The sequence below is a fragment of the Trachemys scripta genome, chromosome 2, assembly GCF_013100865.1.
Source record: "Trachemys scripta elegans isolate TJP31775 chromosome 2, CAS_Tse_1.0, whole genome shotgun sequence".
Classification (NCBI taxonomy): Eukaryota; Metazoa; Chordata; order Testudines; family Emydidae; genus Trachemys; species Trachemys scripta.
Genome location: NC_048299.1, coordinates 108,281,372 through 108,299,550, shown reverse-complemented (window position 1 = coordinate 108,299,550; position 18,179 = coordinate 108,281,372). Strand labels below are relative to the sequence as shown.

General features: G+C 40.5%; 1 protein-coding gene across 2 annotated transcripts in view; it reads left to right on the top strand.

Moving 5' to 3' along the window:
- Nucleotides 1-18,179, top strand: part of MOCOS (molybdenum cofactor sulfurase) — a 368,425-nt gene that overhangs the window by 207,611 nt on the left and 142,635 nt on the right. For both annotated transcript variants that reach the window (XM_034761386.1, XM_034761387.1), the window contains one exon: nt 14,986-15,062. In XM_034761386.1, the coding sequence (XP_034617277.1) occupies nt 14,986-15,062 (77 nt within the window). The remainder of the gene's footprint in view (nt 1-14,985; nt 15,063-18,179) is intronic.

Sequence of the window (18,179 nt, the reverse complement as noted above, 5' to 3'; positions counted from 1 at the left end):
TTATATTTAGAACTTATTTAGCAGTTTATGTGTTTGAATCATTGTCCCAGCACTAACTATTTGATCACCACAGCATCACTATGCAGAAGGTAGGCAGGTGCTGGTACTCTCTTTTTATAGATGGGGAAACTGAAGCACAAAGGTCAAGCTACCTGCCCAAGAATACACAGTAATAAGAGACCGCATCAGAGCTGAGCCACTCCTGATTCCCAACCCTATGCATCCAATCCTCTACGCGACAATGTCTTTCCCCAGCTCAGTACTTAATGGCCCTTTGTCTACATCACAGGACCACAGTTGACAAGTTTCTTGTAACAGTGGTCTGGAGAGTCTCTGGCTAAGCAAACCCTGATGACAGAATGAGTTCCATCTGAGAGGGATCAGGTGAGTTCCCTGTAATGAGCAACTGGAAGTTGCAGTGACGATGGGGGGATGCTCATGGAGAGCAGAGACTGTTAGGAGTGAGCAGGCTCCAGCAGAACCCTGGGATTTGGGAATAAGGCTATGTCTCCACTTAAAATGCTACAGCGGCACAGCTGCAACACTTCAACAGTAACAGGAGGGGTTCTCCCATCGCTGTAATTAATCCCCTGCCTGAAGAACATTAGCCGGGTTGATGGAAGAACTCTCCCATCAACCTAGCTCTGTCTACACTTCGAGTTTTGCTCGGCTTAGCTACATTTCTCAGGGTTGTGGATTTTTCATGCTCCTGAGAGATGTAGCTATGCTGATGTAACTTTTCAGTGTAGATCAGACCTAAGGGCATGGCTACACTTGCAGATGTAGAGCGCTGTGAGTTAAACCCACCTTCGGAGAGCGCAGTAGGGAAAGCACTGCAGTCTGTCCACACTGACAGCTGCTTTCGCAGTGGTGTGGTCACATTTGTGGCACTTGCAGTGGCATTGGGAGTGGTGCATTATAGGCAACTATCCCAGCATGCAGGTGATTACAACGTGCTTTTCAAATAGGTGGGGTGGGGTGGGGTGGAGTGTGACAGGGAGTGTGTTGTGTGTATGTGGGGAAAGAGAGAGTGGGTTTTTGGGGGGCTGAGAGCATGTAAGCATGCTGTCTTGTAAGTTCAGACAGCAGCAGACCTCTGCCTCCCCTCCCCGCCTCTCTCTCTCACACACAGCATTCCACACTAATCTATCTCAGAGCAGGTAAGCAGCCGGCTGTCAGAAATGAAGCTTTCAAACGGCATAGCCACATTCCGACAGCGAGTTCAAAACAATGGAAAGAGTGGCCACTTGACATAAGGGGATTATGGGATGTTTCCGGAGGCCGATCAGAGCACAGTAATGCAACACCTCGTCCACACTGGCACCAGTGGAGGTGCAGCAAACGTTATTCCACTCGCTGAGGTGGAGTACCAGCAGCGCTGTAGCCACGGAGTCAGAGCGCTCTACGTGCCTTGCCAGCGTGGAGGGGTAGTGAGCTAGTGTGCCGGGGGCTCCTTTATTGCACTGTAACTCACAGCCAAGCCCTGAGACTCCAGACAGAAAGGGCTTGGAGTTCCCTTCTGAAGCAGGAGAAGCTCTGAGCTAGCAGCGGAAAGTGTGCAAAAGCTCTCTAGGCAGAGAGGCCTGGGAGTAGCAAGAGAAATGTTTGTTTGTTGAACACAGACTTTGCAACTATGCATTGTATTTTGAGTTATTTTCTGTGAATAAACCCAGACCTCAAGGAGGGGTATTTTGACCACAGAAAAGGGTGTGTGGAGTCTGTGTCAGGGGACCTTAAGAGTGGGAAATGGAAGCAGGGGGCTGCAGAGTGGGAGGCAGCCGGCCCACTACAAACTGGACAAGATGGAGATTCAGACTGAGGTGCATTGACGTAACTTTGTGGGAAAGCTTGCAAAGTACCTGGCCACACAACAAGCCAAATTCACCACTGGCATAGGCCTATGCAACTCTGACTTCAATAGCATTGTACCCACTTGTGCCAGTGATACATTTGGCCCAAGGTCAAGTTTAACCCACCCTGTGTAGTCTCATTCTATCTGGAATGCCAAATTCATACAACAATGATTTAAAAACAAAACAAAACAAAAAACACACTTACCAGAGTCTGCAAACTTCTACATATAACTAACACACCCTTAAAAACACTATGGGATAATTCTGTTTCAAAATGCACACATGAAGTGGCCACTGACTTCAAGGACATCTGTTATTGCCAGTGCATATCTCAGATCAGAAATTGGCCCTTATGTTTTTCTTTTTTTAAACTAGATTTGAAACAAGATTATGTAAACTATACTTTTATCTTAAAGATAATATAGCATAACACATGCATCTGTTAGCCAGCAAGTATGATGTCTTTGAGCATTTTTTTAATACACTATATTTCTTAAAGAAATATTCCTATGCAGTATGGAATCTTTAAGGGGAAGATTAATGTTAATCTTTTTGTCAACAAATACAGTCTTACTGGTGCAATTTATGAATTCAGAAGGACATATTTTATCAACGACTGTAATAGTACAAAGATTTTTGTAACTTCTGGAACTTCTCACTAGGAAAAAAAGATTTTTTTTTCATGTTCAGTGACCTTGTAGAGTCCACATTGTGGAAAATTTTTTATCCCCTGGATGCAAATGATCTTTTGTTGAATGGCAGTGTAACACTGTATGGTTTAAATAGTGGTAAGAGAAGTTCTGTTTGTCATTTCTTTTAAAAATAATATTGTAGAATACCATCTGAAAAATTGTGGTCATGCAAGAATTGTAATATTTTATTAAAAATTTGCATCTAGCTGAAACTAATTGAAATGCAGTATGTAATATCTAGTTCTCGGAAGCATCACTCTTGTTCACAGATTGAGAGGGCCTGAATCTATAAAATCAGAATGTGTCATACAGATTGATTTGAATAACAAATTCAAAGACTTTTTTTTTTTTTACACACACACAAAGAGGGACGATTTTTACACCTGTAAATGGTGAATAAGGTTAGCAATTAGAAGTTCACCAAAGCAGATCCAATCCAAGAGGCAGCCCCCCCCCTGTGGCACAGCAGTATCTGAGAAATAAAAATTGATTCATTCTGTTTTCTACCCCACGAATGGTAGTCATTCAAGCACTGGGTAAGCATATTAATCTCATTGCATTAGAAACAGTCATCACTCATGAATGTGTAATGTATCTCTAACTGAGGTAAAAATTAGTTGTTGAAATGGCTAGAAAGGTGTCTTATTTAGAAGTCTGTAATGTTTTACGGTCCTGCTATGATTCAAATTCTTGGCTCATTGAAGCACACCATTGTGCAGGCAATTACAGGAAACTCAGGTTGCTGTATAAGTATACATTAACCATAGCATGCACATCCTTTACAATGGGCCGCCTCTAAATTTGATTTTTATTTGCACAGGTGGCATCTACTGTATAGGAATGTGGAAATAACTATGAGGCAAATATACTCAAATGATAATGAAGTTATGTACATGTAAAAATAATTTTTGAGATCCGTGGCTCTGATCCTGCTCCCAATAAAGTCAATGGCAAGCTACCATTGGCCTCAGACAGTGCGGCAGGATCAGAAGCCAAGGGGTGAAATCCTGGATGCATTAAAATTAATGCAGAGTTTTCCCATTGACTTTAATGGGCCTAGGAGTTCACACATGATTTTCAAAAGTGATTCATATTCCCGTGGACCCTGGCCACTGTTTTCAGAAGTGACTAGCTCAGTGGTTTGAGCATTGGCCTGCTAAACCCAGGGTTGTGAGTTCAATCCTTGAGGGGGCCACTTGGGAATCTAATGACAATGAGACTGCAGCTAGGTGCTACAGCGCCAAAAGTGCGTGGCACTGGCTCAAGAGAGACAACTCCAAACTAACTGGGAGATGCACTAAATCAGCAGCATGTGTATGGTAAGTCAGTCTCCAATGGAGGGTCCGATTATAATTATAAGATGGTTCAGAAACCTAGCACAATTGGAGTTTGTAGACCTATATAAAAGCAGAATTGGGTCCTATTCATTTAAGTGGGCAGTAGTTATATGTTAAGATTAAAGAGAGCAAGAAAATATAGCTTATTTTGCCAATGGTGAGTGTTGATGTTGTGAATAAGCAGTGAATCAATTAAATTCCTTCCCCCTGATAATTTTAGAGATTGCATTTACCACTAACATTAAAGCTTGTATATGATTGAAAGTAGTTTGTTCCTGAGGTCATACTGTTATACCAATAGAATAAAAACCAGTAGGATCTTATTAAGAGGGATAAGGCAAAGATGCCACATTTATTGAAAATATAATGGTAAAGGAAAAGATAAAAGTAAACAACATTGTTTTGACTACTTATTCCTATCACTACTTATTCCTTATATACACACATATATTCGTTCACACAATCATTCATTTAAGTTCTCTATAGGTGTTATAGTTACCAGCCTAGAAGTTGCTCATGCCAAGTTACTGGCCAGGTATCTTGGGCATGAGGATGGAGCTGAGTCTGTGTCAGGTGCACCTGATGCTCCTGGAGGTTGGCAGCAGAACCAGAGACTCAAAGTCATCAGTCTTTAGAGTCCATTCTTAAAGGATTTAATTCCTATGTTAGTCTATGGGAGCTGTTTCATCCTGCTGTTGCTGACTCAATCAGCAGATGGCACATTCTTGGGCACATTCCTGGTGGCTCCAAACTGTCCAAAGTTTGTGTTTCTCATCCTTCCAGGTGATGGGGTGGATCCCAGTTTACCCTCCGGGGGTTTCTGGTCATCCACTTGAAACATTCTTTGGCCGATGGATACTCCCTTTCTAGGCTGGCACCTCCCTAACCATTCATGTACATCAAGCATTCATCAGCATACATTCCATATCTTAACCATATTTTAATTTACTGTCTCCACCACTTTCAGGGTGTGTGCTAATTCATATGAGACTCCCGGCCCTTTAATCACAGAGAGTGGGGGTCTAGGAGCCGTTGCTGTTACAATGAAGTGAAAGTCACTTAAAAGCTTATAGTGTTTGTTTACATTGTATCAATTACTTCAAGAACAAAGTCAATTAACTTGTTTGTAAGTTTTACGTAGTAATAAAGTATCTTTCACAGGATAGATACAATTAATGGTTTCTACAGACAGTAGTTTACAAGTTTTAACAGAAGACCCAAGAGATTTTTGTACTTGGGGAAACTGTTGGATTTTAAAGTGTGGGGGACAAATTACATTGCTCTACAGCCAAAATGCTTCTGAAATAAATGTAGTCAAACTTTACTAATTCTGGGTCTCTGAGAACGAAAATGATGCTTAAAATTGATGATTGGCTCTAGTTTTCAAGATATGCTATTGGGTCAGTATATACGACCCTTGACTTGGGAATGGCGGAGGATAAGTGAGTTATAAAGGGAAGGGATCTCAATTTAAACCAGAAATGACTAAAATACATCTTTGACTGGATCTATGAATAAATCTATGACTGGGTTTGGACAGTACTTGCTTTTTAGGCAAAACAATGAATGATGCAATCTGAAGCTGGTATTGCGTCATACATAATATGAATTACATCATGTTATTCCTAGAAGTCATGGATGATGCAATCATAACAAAGCTTACTGCTGAACAAATTGCCCTATATTAGCTCTAGAAATCATAGTGTCGTGCTCTCTTATTTGTCAGTGTTTGATTTTGCAAAGGGACACATTTCTGTTTAGCCAAAGTGAGCAGAGATGCCTCGTACTTGTGTGAACAGTGCAGATAACTTCTGCTATGTTTGTGGTGAAGTGACTTTTGCATCACAAAAGTGCAGTATAACCACTATGGTTAAGAAAGCCTATCACCTTTATTTTGGCTGCAAAATTGGAGATCAGGACAAGAGGTGAACCCCACACATATGCTGCAACACTTGTGCAACAAATCTTCGCCAGTGGTTGAACAGGAAAAGGAAATCTATGCCTTTTGCAGTGCCAATGATTTGGAGAGAGCCAACAGATCATACCAGCAATTGTTACTTCTGCATGGTGCCTCCAGTTGGGAAAGATGTGTCAAAGAAGAAAAAGTGGACTGTGCATTATCCAAACATTCCATCAGCTATACGCCCAGTACCCCATGGAGAAGGACTGCTGGTTCCTGATGCACCAGAATCATTCTCACTTGAGTCAGACGAGGAAGAGGAAGAGGATGAAACTTCTGGTCCTGAACCATCAATGTCACAGGACCCACATTTTCTCCCATCCTCCTCCTCTGAACCACACCTCATAACACAAGGTGAACTGAATGACCTTGTCAGGGATTTGGAACTACCCAAGAATAAGGCAGAGCTGTTGGGCTCCAGACTACAGCAGTGGAAGCTCCTGGCAGGTGATGTTAGGGTTTCCATGTTCCATGACCGTCAAAAGGATCTTGTCCCATTCTTCTTCATGGAAGGTGATCTTGTAGCCTGCAACAACATCGATGGTGTGATGGCAGCCCTCAATATCGTTCACGATCCAGATGAGTGGAGACTGTTCATTGATTCATCGAAGACGAGTCTTAAAGCTGTTTTACCGCATAATGGCAATGTTTTGCCATCAATTCCAGTTGGTCGTGCAGTCCATATGAAGGAAACCTATGACAACATGAAACAACTTTTGAGGTGCATAAACTATGACCAACATCAGTGGCAGCTTTGTGGCGATTTGAAGGTTGTTGCTCTCTCGCTTGTTCTGCAGACTGGATACACAAAGTACTGCTGTTTTCTCTGCGAATGGGATAGTCGTGCAAGAGATTCCCACTACATCAAGAAAGATTGGCCACTCTGACAGTCATTGGAGCCTGGGAGGAAAAGTGTTCAGCATCCACCACTTGTTGAATCAAGGAAGATTTTGTTACCACCTTTACACATCAAGCTGGGTCTGATGAAGAACTTTGTCAAGGCCATTGACAAAACACAAGCAGTTTTCAAGTACCTCCGTGGAAAATTTCCAAGGTTAAGTGAAGCTAAGATAAAGGAAGGTGTCTTTGTTGGTCATCAGATTCGTGAACTTCTTCCAGATGATGCATTTGACCATGCACTGCGTGGCAAGGAAAAGACGGTATAGAAAGCCTTCCAGTTAATGGCAATAAATTTTCTCGGAAACAACAAGGCAGACAACTACAGGCTGTTGGTGGAAAACCTCCTCAAGGCATACAAAAGCCTTAGTTGCAACGTCACTAAAGATACATTTTTTGCACTCTCATCTAGATTTTTTTCCACCGAACTGCGGAGCATTGAGCGACGAGCACGGCGAGCGATTTCACCAGGACATTGCAACAATGGAGAAACCCTATCAGGGCAAATGGAGCCCATCAATGCTTGCAGACTATTGCTGGACAGTGACAAGAGATGCTCCATTTAATGAATACAAGAGACAAGCCAAGAAGTGCCGAGTAGACACTGAATAGGACTAAACTATGTACAGAATAGTTTTTTGCCTTTTGTTTCATAATAAATTTTATTTATATAACCCTTTTGCTGATTTTTAAAGTGTTAAATAAACAGGACAGGTGAAATATTATCATGTAAAGCAACCATAAACACATGAAAAGACCTAGGTTTACAATTTATGATTAAAACTCTACTATCTACACAATATACATAGACATAAAATGTAAAAACTTAAATATCTTAGAAATAGTAGCCAATCAGTTGTTTTAATTGTCATATTTGAATTCAGCACATCAAAATACATAATAAATAGCACATTTTATCTCTGAAGCAGACGACTTCTCAAATTGTAGACCAGTGTTATTGGGGGGTCATTGGCACTTGGGGGAATCATTGTTAGTACCTTCTTTAATATCCCTACAATACTTTCAGCATTTCAAGCCCTCAGCTCCAGGTTAGTTCCACTGCATGGCAGTTTAGAATAAACTAAACAGTTGTATTTCTACAAAACATAAAAAATAACATTTTATCAAGGTATTTTGTTTCAAATATAGGTAATACAGAACTGATCTAAAAGGTGAAAATAAGCTATGAATGAGCTACTTTTAAATATGTATGTCAGTCATTTCCCCATATTGTTATGCTTTTTTAATTAGATGAAAATAAATGAATTGAAAAGATGAAAGGAACTTCTGCAATATCTCACTTCAAAGTGCAGTTCTATTCTAAGAAGGGACTATGGGAAAAAAAGCAGCTTATTCAAGAAATCTGCTCTCTGTATATTCAGATTCCCTTTTGCTTGCTTTAGAGACAAGGGACAACTTCTGCTCCTTTGACCTAAATGGAGTTATTCTAGATATATACATATATAAATGAGAGCTGAATTTGGTCCATAATTAAATTTCTGCTATTTGTATTCTCTTGTTTTGACTCCGCAAAACCACACAGAAAGAGCTGGAGTTTTTTGACCACGTGCATTATTAATTTAGTGGAAGAGTGCTGGCAAGTTGCTCAGGCTTTTCCTTCAAAGGGAAGTTAAAAGTATGAAACTGGACGTTGAAAACCAAGTACAGTCCTGAGCTTCTTGAACCTTTGGACTTTTCCAGACTGCCAACCAAGTGAATGCTTTTGTGGATGCCTATATATACACCTAGATGTGACTTCAATTTCCTTAAGGCTAATGCTTAAATGATTTGTCATCTAAAATACGTGATGGAAAATTGTATGTTTAGATCTATTTCCTGCACCTGTCCCAGGCTCTAGATACATTGACATGACAATTTACACTGAAGCTGTTTCAATAGAATAGTAAGGTCCTCAGTTAGTCCTAGAAGTTAAAGAAGTAGATTGCAAAATAGTTAAGATATTATATATAGGGGACAGAGTAATAAAGTGCAAAGTGCTTAAACAACTCATTCATTTGCGAGTCCCCAACCTCTGCTATAACTGATTTCATGAGCAGATCTTTCATGACCTCTGAGATTTTCCAAATGGGCAACTTCCAGAATGTAAGTCCATGGGCTGGGGGCCCAATCATGGAACACAGACTTCTGTTCTTGTGTGAGAAGTGCAGCAACTCCTTTCAGAGGATCATCTTTATAACCCTGTGATATATTTAGGTTATGTAAGGGTGCGGACTCACCCCTGTGTCACCCCCTACTGGTTGCTTCGGGGAATCAGCTCGTCTAGCATCTGGAGCACCCTCTGCAGGCCGGTGATCCCCCTTGTCCCTACTTCTGCCCCCTGTGTCCCTCCCAGGACCCGGTGCCCCTATTACTGGGATGCTGCCCCTTGGCAGTATCCCACAGGTCTGGGTCTTCCCTCCCTGGGGAACCCACACCCACTATCCCCACCTCACCTCAGTACTAGGCCACTGCCAGTCAGCAGCTAGCCCCCGCTCCCTGGGGCAGACTGCAGTATAGGCCACTCATCACTGGCAAGGGGGGTTTGGACCTGCTGCCTTGGCCTAGCCCTGGGCTGCACTCTGCAACCCCCAGTACCCCTTGGCCTCCTACTAGGCCACAGCCTGGGGCTATCCAGGCTGTAGCTCCACAGCCCTGCTCCACTACAGGTACCCTATGTCTCACTCCCTACAGCCAGGCCCTTTTCTCCCTGAACACAGAGACAGACTCTGGCCTGAGCTTCTGGCTCCCTGCCTTTATAGGGCCTGCTGAGGCTGTTTGGGGCGTGGCCCCAGCTGCAGCCACTTCCCGCAATCAGCTCAGCCTTCATGCTGCCTGCTCCCTGGGCTATCTCAGGCCCTTCCAGGCAGGAGCAGGTGTCCACCTTGCTACAGGTTGCTTGATCTATTTTCCAGTATGCAGTTAACTGTTTTTAACCAGTTAGTCAGATAACTGGTTAATATAAGATGATATAGGTTTTCTAAACATATGTAATTAAGTAGCTGATCCAGGCTGCAATTATGTGGACTCAGTTGTAGTAAAAAATAGATAAGGGAGCTAGTCTGTAGTGTGGTGTTGAGATTCTGAAGAGGTGTTCTTTGTAGTCTGAAATGCATCTATGTTATCTGCTGTGAGAACTCTCTGATACTTCAGGAAATGACTGTTGGATCAGCTTTCAAATGAAGATCAGATTAAGCTCATTATTCTAGCAGGGGAACTACAGTTAAATGGGAAACAAGTTATTTGAAGCATCAATTACATCAAACATAAAAGTAGCCATTGAACTAAATGTATTGTGATGCAAGGAGTTTCTTTGCTCTTGTACCTAAAATGCTGTTAAATATTCAGTCAGAACGCTCCCTGTGTCCCAAGAGATGGATAACTACCCCTTGTAGTCCTATGGTTTAGCTTAATACTAATTAAAATTGCCAAGGCATTTAAGGCTTCGTTCATTACAAAAACAGAATTCTATATGCATTCCACAAATTTCCCAGGGGCACAGGGGTTTGTAAGTAGTGTTCAGTTAAGAAACTGAATAGTGGGGAGATTACATGATTGTCTGAAATAGCATGTATTGGGGTTTAGTAAATCATGAAGATGTGCATGAAAATCACTTGAAGAGAAGGTAAATATACAAATTCTAGGAATAATGGAAAAATTGTTCTGACTTCAGCAAAGGGTCTAAAATGATAAACAAAGTAAAGCATAACTAGACTTTGGGTGCGGGGGATATAACCATACAAAATGGGCATTTGCAAAGAGTAGGCTATATCTACAAACGTATCTGGAAGCCTGCCTCTCTTTGGAAGTTGAATCTAATATATCATATTTGTAATGGGTCCATCTCTGCAGTGACTAGGTAACCTTTGCAATCAGCTGGAAATGTAATGGTCCTTAGATGTATTCTTCTGGTCAGTGGCAGAACCTTGGTGGTGAGTCCTTGGCTCAGAGACTGTTGGTGGGGGGCACAACTATATAGACAGATATTTATAAATGTATAGTTATTTTCTGTGCTTGTGATGGAGGCTACAATAGATGCAAGTGGAAATAATAAGTAATAATATAGTTCATGACAATGCAGTTTGTGTATGCTATTTTCTTAATTATATTACCATGCTAGCAATTCTTTAAAAACATTATGGCTTTTTTGCGTTAAAAAGGAAGAGATTCCTAAGTTCAGATCCATTGACTAACTGCATCTTTTGCTCTCTAAAATAGTATTGTGGCTTTCACATATCTTATATTGATAAGAATGTGATATACTGCAATCATCTCCTTGCTTAATCACTTATTTTCTCATGACTGTAACCCTAATTTTCTTAACCTCTCCTCTTATTGTAGTTCTGACCCCTGAGGCTCATCTTTTCTGTGGTCCTCTTTGTTACCTTTTGAAATGTTTCATTATCCGTCCTGTACCAGTATGTTCCAAATTGTGCAGTGCTCCAGGTTTTTTTTTTTTGCTCTGTTGTTCTGTACAGTGCCAGCATTTCTGCTCTGTTTCTTTATTGACACAATCCCAAAGGTTTGTTTGCTTTCCTAACTGTGGCTAGCTAATGAGCTGAGTATAGTATATTTCTGTCAAGTATCTCTCTCAGATCTTTTCTATAACCTGTCATCTGGGACTATGTGGGACCTAACCCAATAAGCCATTTTCCAAACTTATCTACATCTTTAATCCTTTCAGACATTCAATTTGAAAGCCACTGTCAGCTCCTGCCCTCATTTTTTCCATTGCCCTTTGTGATGGTTCTCGAGGCACCCAGCACTGAGACATGTTGTTATATCTGCCTCTAATGAGAGAAGTCTTCCCTTTGGTTCCTGGGTGTCAGCTCCCTAACACCACCAGCCTTTCAGCCACTCAAGCACTCTCCTCTGGGCTATGCCAGCCTGGTCTTTGCCTTGCAGGTTAACAAAAGGTTCCCCATTTCCCTTGAAGCATTTTCCCTGTGATATCCAGCCCCTGACACTGGCTACTCTCAGAAATCCCTGATCCTTTGCTTCCAAAGGAACAGTGTACCCCAATTGACCAATTTTCCCTTTTGCCACTGCTGTCTAACACACAGCACTTGTGAGCATTTGCAATAAGTCCAAAGAAAGTTTATTTAAGATAAAATAGAGATTTCACTAGAAACAAGAACAAGTGATGGAAACATGGTTACAATACAAAAGAAAACCATAAAACGTGAATTAGGACCTACAATTATTAATACAGTAGTTACCTTTCCTATCGATTAAAGTAGGTTTCCCCCCAAATTTCAGCCTGCTGCAGAGCTGGCTGGCTTCCCAGGAACCAAATACAAATGTTCATGAAACATGCTGTTCAACAAGGAGTCTCCTCAGTGAATGACTGCAGAGTGTCTTTCTCTATCCTGTGATATACTTAACCAGTCTTCCATCTTAATTCACAGATAGGGTGATCTGTTATAAAGTTCCTTTTTACCTGGAAGGGTTTTGATTGCTTGCATTTGTCTTTGATGGTTTTTCATTGACTGTTGTGGGATAGGGCAAGAGTAGACAACTGAACCTGGCTTTACACCACTGGCTGACCAGGGGGAGGTGACAACTCCCTCCCGCTTGAATGAAGACTCCCTGGAGACTCAGTTTTACTCCCAGACCCATAAGGCATTGTTTTCACTATACATTATCCCTTAAATATTTCCCATATAAACATCAATGATTATGTGTATTGATGAGTTACAAGCTTTCCATATAGACCTCATACTAGCCTTCATGGATACATACCATGAAAGTAGTGTATTAGGTGTAGTGATTTTGTCAGGTCTGAGACAGAAGAAGTTGCTTGTAAAGAACAGTGAACCCTTTGCACTTCGTCACCAATGGGCCTTTTTGTTACACCTTTGGATCCAGTCTTGCCCCTCTGCAGCATTGGCGTATTCTCTCATTTCATATCACCTGCAAATGTGTATAAGCTGATCTCTAATTACTAGTCACTAATGTATAGCATTGGGTTGTGTCTGCTGCTATTGAAATCAAGAGAGGTTTTTCCATTGGCTTCTCTGGAAGCAGGCTTAGGCCCTAATTATTCTAGCCTTAAAATCTATTAATCTATTCTCCCTTGTGGCAGTCCACCACTTATCCATTCCTACTAGATCTGTAATTATTTACCCCATTCTCTGGCCTCTTTTATCCACCCAATTATTTTATTCAATTGAGCATTTCACCATCAAGACAGTATTTGCTAACTTTACATTAGTAATTTATGTGAAAGTGAACATCTTTTTGAAGTATTATATGTTCTCCTTCACTTGAGTCTCTTATTAGAGTTGTTGATTAAAATACATAGCAAATTGTTTTACTGCGCTCATGGTTCATTCTTAAGTGTTCTAGAGACTAAATAACTGAACATAGCCAAATTTATTGTCTAAAGACAAAGAAGAACAATATGAAAAGGAGACATACATATCCTCTTTCTGAGAAGCAAATTTTCAGTGTATTCACCTTACACATTTCAACTAGCAGTATTTATACAGTAGTATTTATTTTATAGGTTACAAAACTCTTTACACATCACTAAAATCCAACACACAAGTGTGTACCAGTTCCTTAACTAGTTGTTCTGTACCTTCCTTATCTTTGTTTGAATACTAATATTCCAGGTACTGTCCGTGAAGGTATCTTTCTATACTTTCCCATGTCATGTTTTGGATACTTCATTCAAAGTGTTGATGAGCCCTGAAAGTACTCCCTAACAGTATGTGGTACAAAGTATTCACGCAGTTTGCTTTGACAAGTTTCCTATTTTCTAGTCTGACTTCAGCTTTGCAAAGTGTTGTGGGATACTTGACATGGGTGAACAAATTTGTGGGAAGAGCATAATACATTAACAACTTCCATATATATCATGTAATGTAATGTTACAGTAATATCATGCACATAATACCCATTGATGTGGTGTAGAGTACATCTAATGTATATGTATTGGCTAACGGTGTAACTTATATTGTTTGAATTTGTTGATAATTGTAGAAAAATGAAAAAGATAATAGAGAAAAATCCCCTGAATGTTTCAAGAGATAGCGTGAGACCTATTATGCCATTCTATTAAGGGTTGTTTGTTTGTTTAAAAAGGACATGTAGTTTGGATCAGATTTTTTTTTTTTAACCTTTCTGTGCCTTTTTTATTCTATCTTTAACTGTGGCAATGACAAATCTTTTTTCCATATTTTGAAAAAGATTGTGTCATATCTAAAAAGCCGAAGTCTATTCTCTAGGGCATTTGTTGTGCATGTGTATGTGTGCTCAGTCAGAATAATGCTTTGCTACACAGGAATTGCCATATTGGGTCAGACTCATGCTCCATCTAGTCCAGTATTGTGTCAGTGGCCAGTACCAAATGTTTCTGAGAAAGGTACAAAAAACCCCAGATCAGGTTGATGTGGGATAATCTGCCCCCATCCTAATCCCTAATCATTAGAGATTGTCTTAAACCTTGAAGCATAAGGTTTTATCTCCCTTCCAATCCTCTTGCCATTAGCATTCATTATTATAATTCTGAATATTCTTTTTATCCATGTAAACATCCAATTATTCTTTGAATCGTGCTAAATTTTGGCTTTAGTTTCATTCTAGGGGAATGAGTTCAACTGTCTAATTACATGTTGTTTGAAAAAGTGTTTCCTTTTATCAGTTTTGTATTTGTCACCTTTCAATTTTATTTCATGTCCCCTTGTTCTAACATTAGGAGACTGGGAGAACAGAAGCTCTCAGTCTACCTTCTTACCATTTCTAATGAATGGTGGTGTTAGAGTGGACTTATTTTCCATTTCCAGGAGCAGTGCAGGGTGGGAACTGTGTTACCATTTCCCCTCCTTGCCCTGGGGAAGGGAAGCAATTTATTACTTGCATTAGTTGGATCGGTGTGCGGGGGAGGGGAAGAGGCAGAGCTCCAACTTTTCCCCAGCCCTTCCTGACTAGCTAGTTAGGGGGAGGAGTCAGCATTGCATAGTGCTCCATACCCCTATGCCCTCAGACCCAAGGTCGTGCAGGAGAGTCTTGTTCCCCTGGCGGAGGTACACAGTCCATGTGGAAATCTAGCCCAAAGAATATATTCTGACTGCACAGGATAGTACAGGAGTGGGAGATGAATCCCTATCGGAAGAACTCCTTTCTCTGGGAATTAGTTTCACTAGATTTCTAGTAGTGTTATGAAATGTATTTAAAATCATGTGTGTAGAGTAGCTATGTGATTTGTTTACTGGGCTCATTTGTTCCCCTCTACTTTTCTGTAGGTTTGAAGATGGCACCGTTTCGTTCCTTGATATCATTGCACTGAAACATGGATTTGATGCTTTGGAAAGACTTACAGGTCAGTCGCACACATAATTCTAACTCCAAAGAGGAAAGTTCCAGATTAATACACAGGGCTTAATTCTGATCTTGTTGACACCACTAACTTAATTCAATTGGATAGAGTTATGACTGATGTTCACTATGTGAGATTGGAATCGTATGTGTCAGTGGTGTATTCAATTTTAAAATATCAGATTTTTCCAAGCCATTTTGCCATTATCTATAAGCAAAACAAAACATTGATGGATTCTTCTAAATAAACATGTAAAGTTTTGAGCAGGTGACGCATTTGTAACCTGAATCACATTCACAGCTATATGGAAGGATTTAGTAGAAAAATATTTGCATTAATTAGCTGGGCTTCATTCAGCTGTAGTTGGCAGCAGTAATTTTTCCTACTGCATATTAGAACTTGATGATGTGATTTGGTGCTGAAGAGCTATTTTGTGATAGGGAAACCAGTAAAAACAATTTAGTGAATTCCCAAAAGCTTCTTGTTAAATAAGAAATAGTGTTCCATTGTCTGTTTGGCTATGTTCAGGCAGTAAACTTTCCAGGCAATTTTACTTTTTACACCAGTCTATATTGCATTATCATGATGTCTTCTAATGGAAACCATTCTAAAATAGATTGCATTTTACATTTCTTATTCAGCCTTTTCTTCTGGGCAGCTACATCTCAGGGAAAAAAATACATGACTGTGAAGCCACTGTAGAAATAATTTAAGGATTTGAGCATGAGTAATCACTTTTTAGATCATTCATAGAAGAATCTGAAAGATATTGGTGAATTCAGTTCTGTGGAAGGCTTTCTGTCCTCGGCTGACATTTAAAACTAATCCTATGAGTGAATTTTTGTGTTGTCTCATTTTTATTTTTTTCATAAATATTTATATTATATAATTCAAGTGTGACTCTCTGCATAATTAGATGGCATTGTTATAACAATCAGATCTGATATAGTAGCCCACCTAAGTAGTGACATGCATCCGTTGGGAAAAAATAGTAATCCCCTCTCTCTCAAAAAAAATCTTCCTATTGAGATGCACACCGCGTTCAATGAAATTTGCAATCTCCTTTCACATTTGGGTAAGTGATTTCCTTTCTGCTGTGTTGTCTCCTACATGGTAGTAGGACACAGTTAAATGAAATGAAAAGTATTTTCAACTTCTGTTAGCAATTGCCACTGAAAAATATTGAGGTTTATTAAATGTTATCCAAATATTTACCCATATTTATTTCTATCATCCCATATTCTGTTGGGTGGATCACATAAAAAGATGCATATGGGTGAGTGCTACTCATTGGATTATGGAATGAAAGTTCTCCAGAAACTAGACTATATCTCCGCAGAAGGTCCACTAGGGAGGCGGTTACAGTGGCCACATTGCCATAGCCTCCTTTAGGCAGGAGATTAGGGAGTTTTAAGGAAACAAAACAGTCCCCAAAATAGGGTTGCCAATTTTGGTTGGTATTCCTGGAGGTTTCATCACAAGACATAATCTTTAATTAAAGATTAATCTTTTAATTCCTGGATACTCCAAGACAATCCTGGAGAGCTGCCAACCATACCCTAAAAGGGGCATGAACCAGGCTACCAGGAGATGTCCTGATTCAGAACCTTCTCTGTATGAGCTCCTGCAAAGCTGTTGGAAGGAATCAAAGCTGCATTCCCTGGTGGAAAACTTTGGAGTGAAGGGAATTAGAACCAACAGTTCCATGTTAAAGTGAGTCTCCCAGAGACACAAAAGGTCTTTTTGACTCCAGCATGTGTAATGCATTATTCCTTGCATCAGCTGGTGCTTATCTGGTCAAGTGTCACAAATCCATGAGATGACCATTAGTGCTAGATTTTGCATTAAATCAGAGATTTATCTGAAAGATACATAAAATTACATGAAGCCAGAGAGTTCCCTATTGACCACATATATGATGAGGCTTAACTGCATTTTTACTTGTATGCACATAGAATATATTGTGCTTATGGAATGTGCTCTTGGCATATCAGTTTCAGGTAGAAATATAGGTATAGGTGATATGTAAAGCCTACATCTCTCAACTTTCTTCAACGCACTCTTCAATTTGTTATTTTCAAGCACATACCTGACATAACAGTGTCCCCAATCCAGAAAGGCACTAAGCATCTGTGGGGCACTTGTAATACCTGGTGGCTGTTGTGATGATTTCAAATGTTCAGCGCCTGAGGATTTGGCCCAGTGTTTTGAAAAGTGGCTGTGTTCCTTCCTGATGTCCCAAGGATTTTGTGAGGAGCCTTCTGTGACCCGGGGTGCCTGGGGCAGCCCTCACTGGAAATGCCAAGATCAGGGCAGGCTGTAAAAGGGAGAGCAGATACTCCCAAGACTGGTGGGTAACTCTGAAGTTAAACTCCCCAACCAGTCCCAAACTGTGCTTCTGATCCTCCACACTGATTATCAAGAAGCAAAAAAAAGAAATCACACAGCAACCTTTATTGCATTCCAGTTCAATGGCTCCAGTCAGCACATAGGTCCAGTTCAGTGAGAAGTTATTTAAAAAAACTCTGCTCACATATACAAAATGTTCTTCTGACCCCAAAGTGTCAGCCACATTACCAGGTCAGTATAGATTTGGATCTTACCCAAAATACCACACTGCCAGCCAATCCTTTAGTGTCTAAAATTAAATGTTTATTATAAAGAAAAAAGGAAGAAGAGATGTAAAATGGTAAAACAGTCAAATACATACAAAGACTTCAAAGTCCATATATCAGGCTCCTAGCAATATTGGTGAGTTTGCTGGCTTGAAAGTCCCTCTGGAACACATCCACAACTTGGATGGGTCATTCAGTCCTTTGTTCAGAGCTTCATTTGTAGAAATGTTACGCCAGAGGTAAGAAGCCGGAATGAAGACAATTTTGGAAAAGATGCAACTGCCTTTTATAGTCTTTTTGCCATGCCGCTTGTGCTACCTTTGTCCCAAACAAAAGCTGCCCAGCACATGGCTTGGAAGCCTTAGAGTTCTGTTGATAGGCATGTCCCTGCATGCCTTGCTGAGTCGTAAGGTGTATCCCATGCCTTCTCTCAATGGGACAGTTGTATAGCTGATGGTCCTTAATGGGCCATCAAGCAGGCTAGGCAGTGCTGATCAGGGCCGGC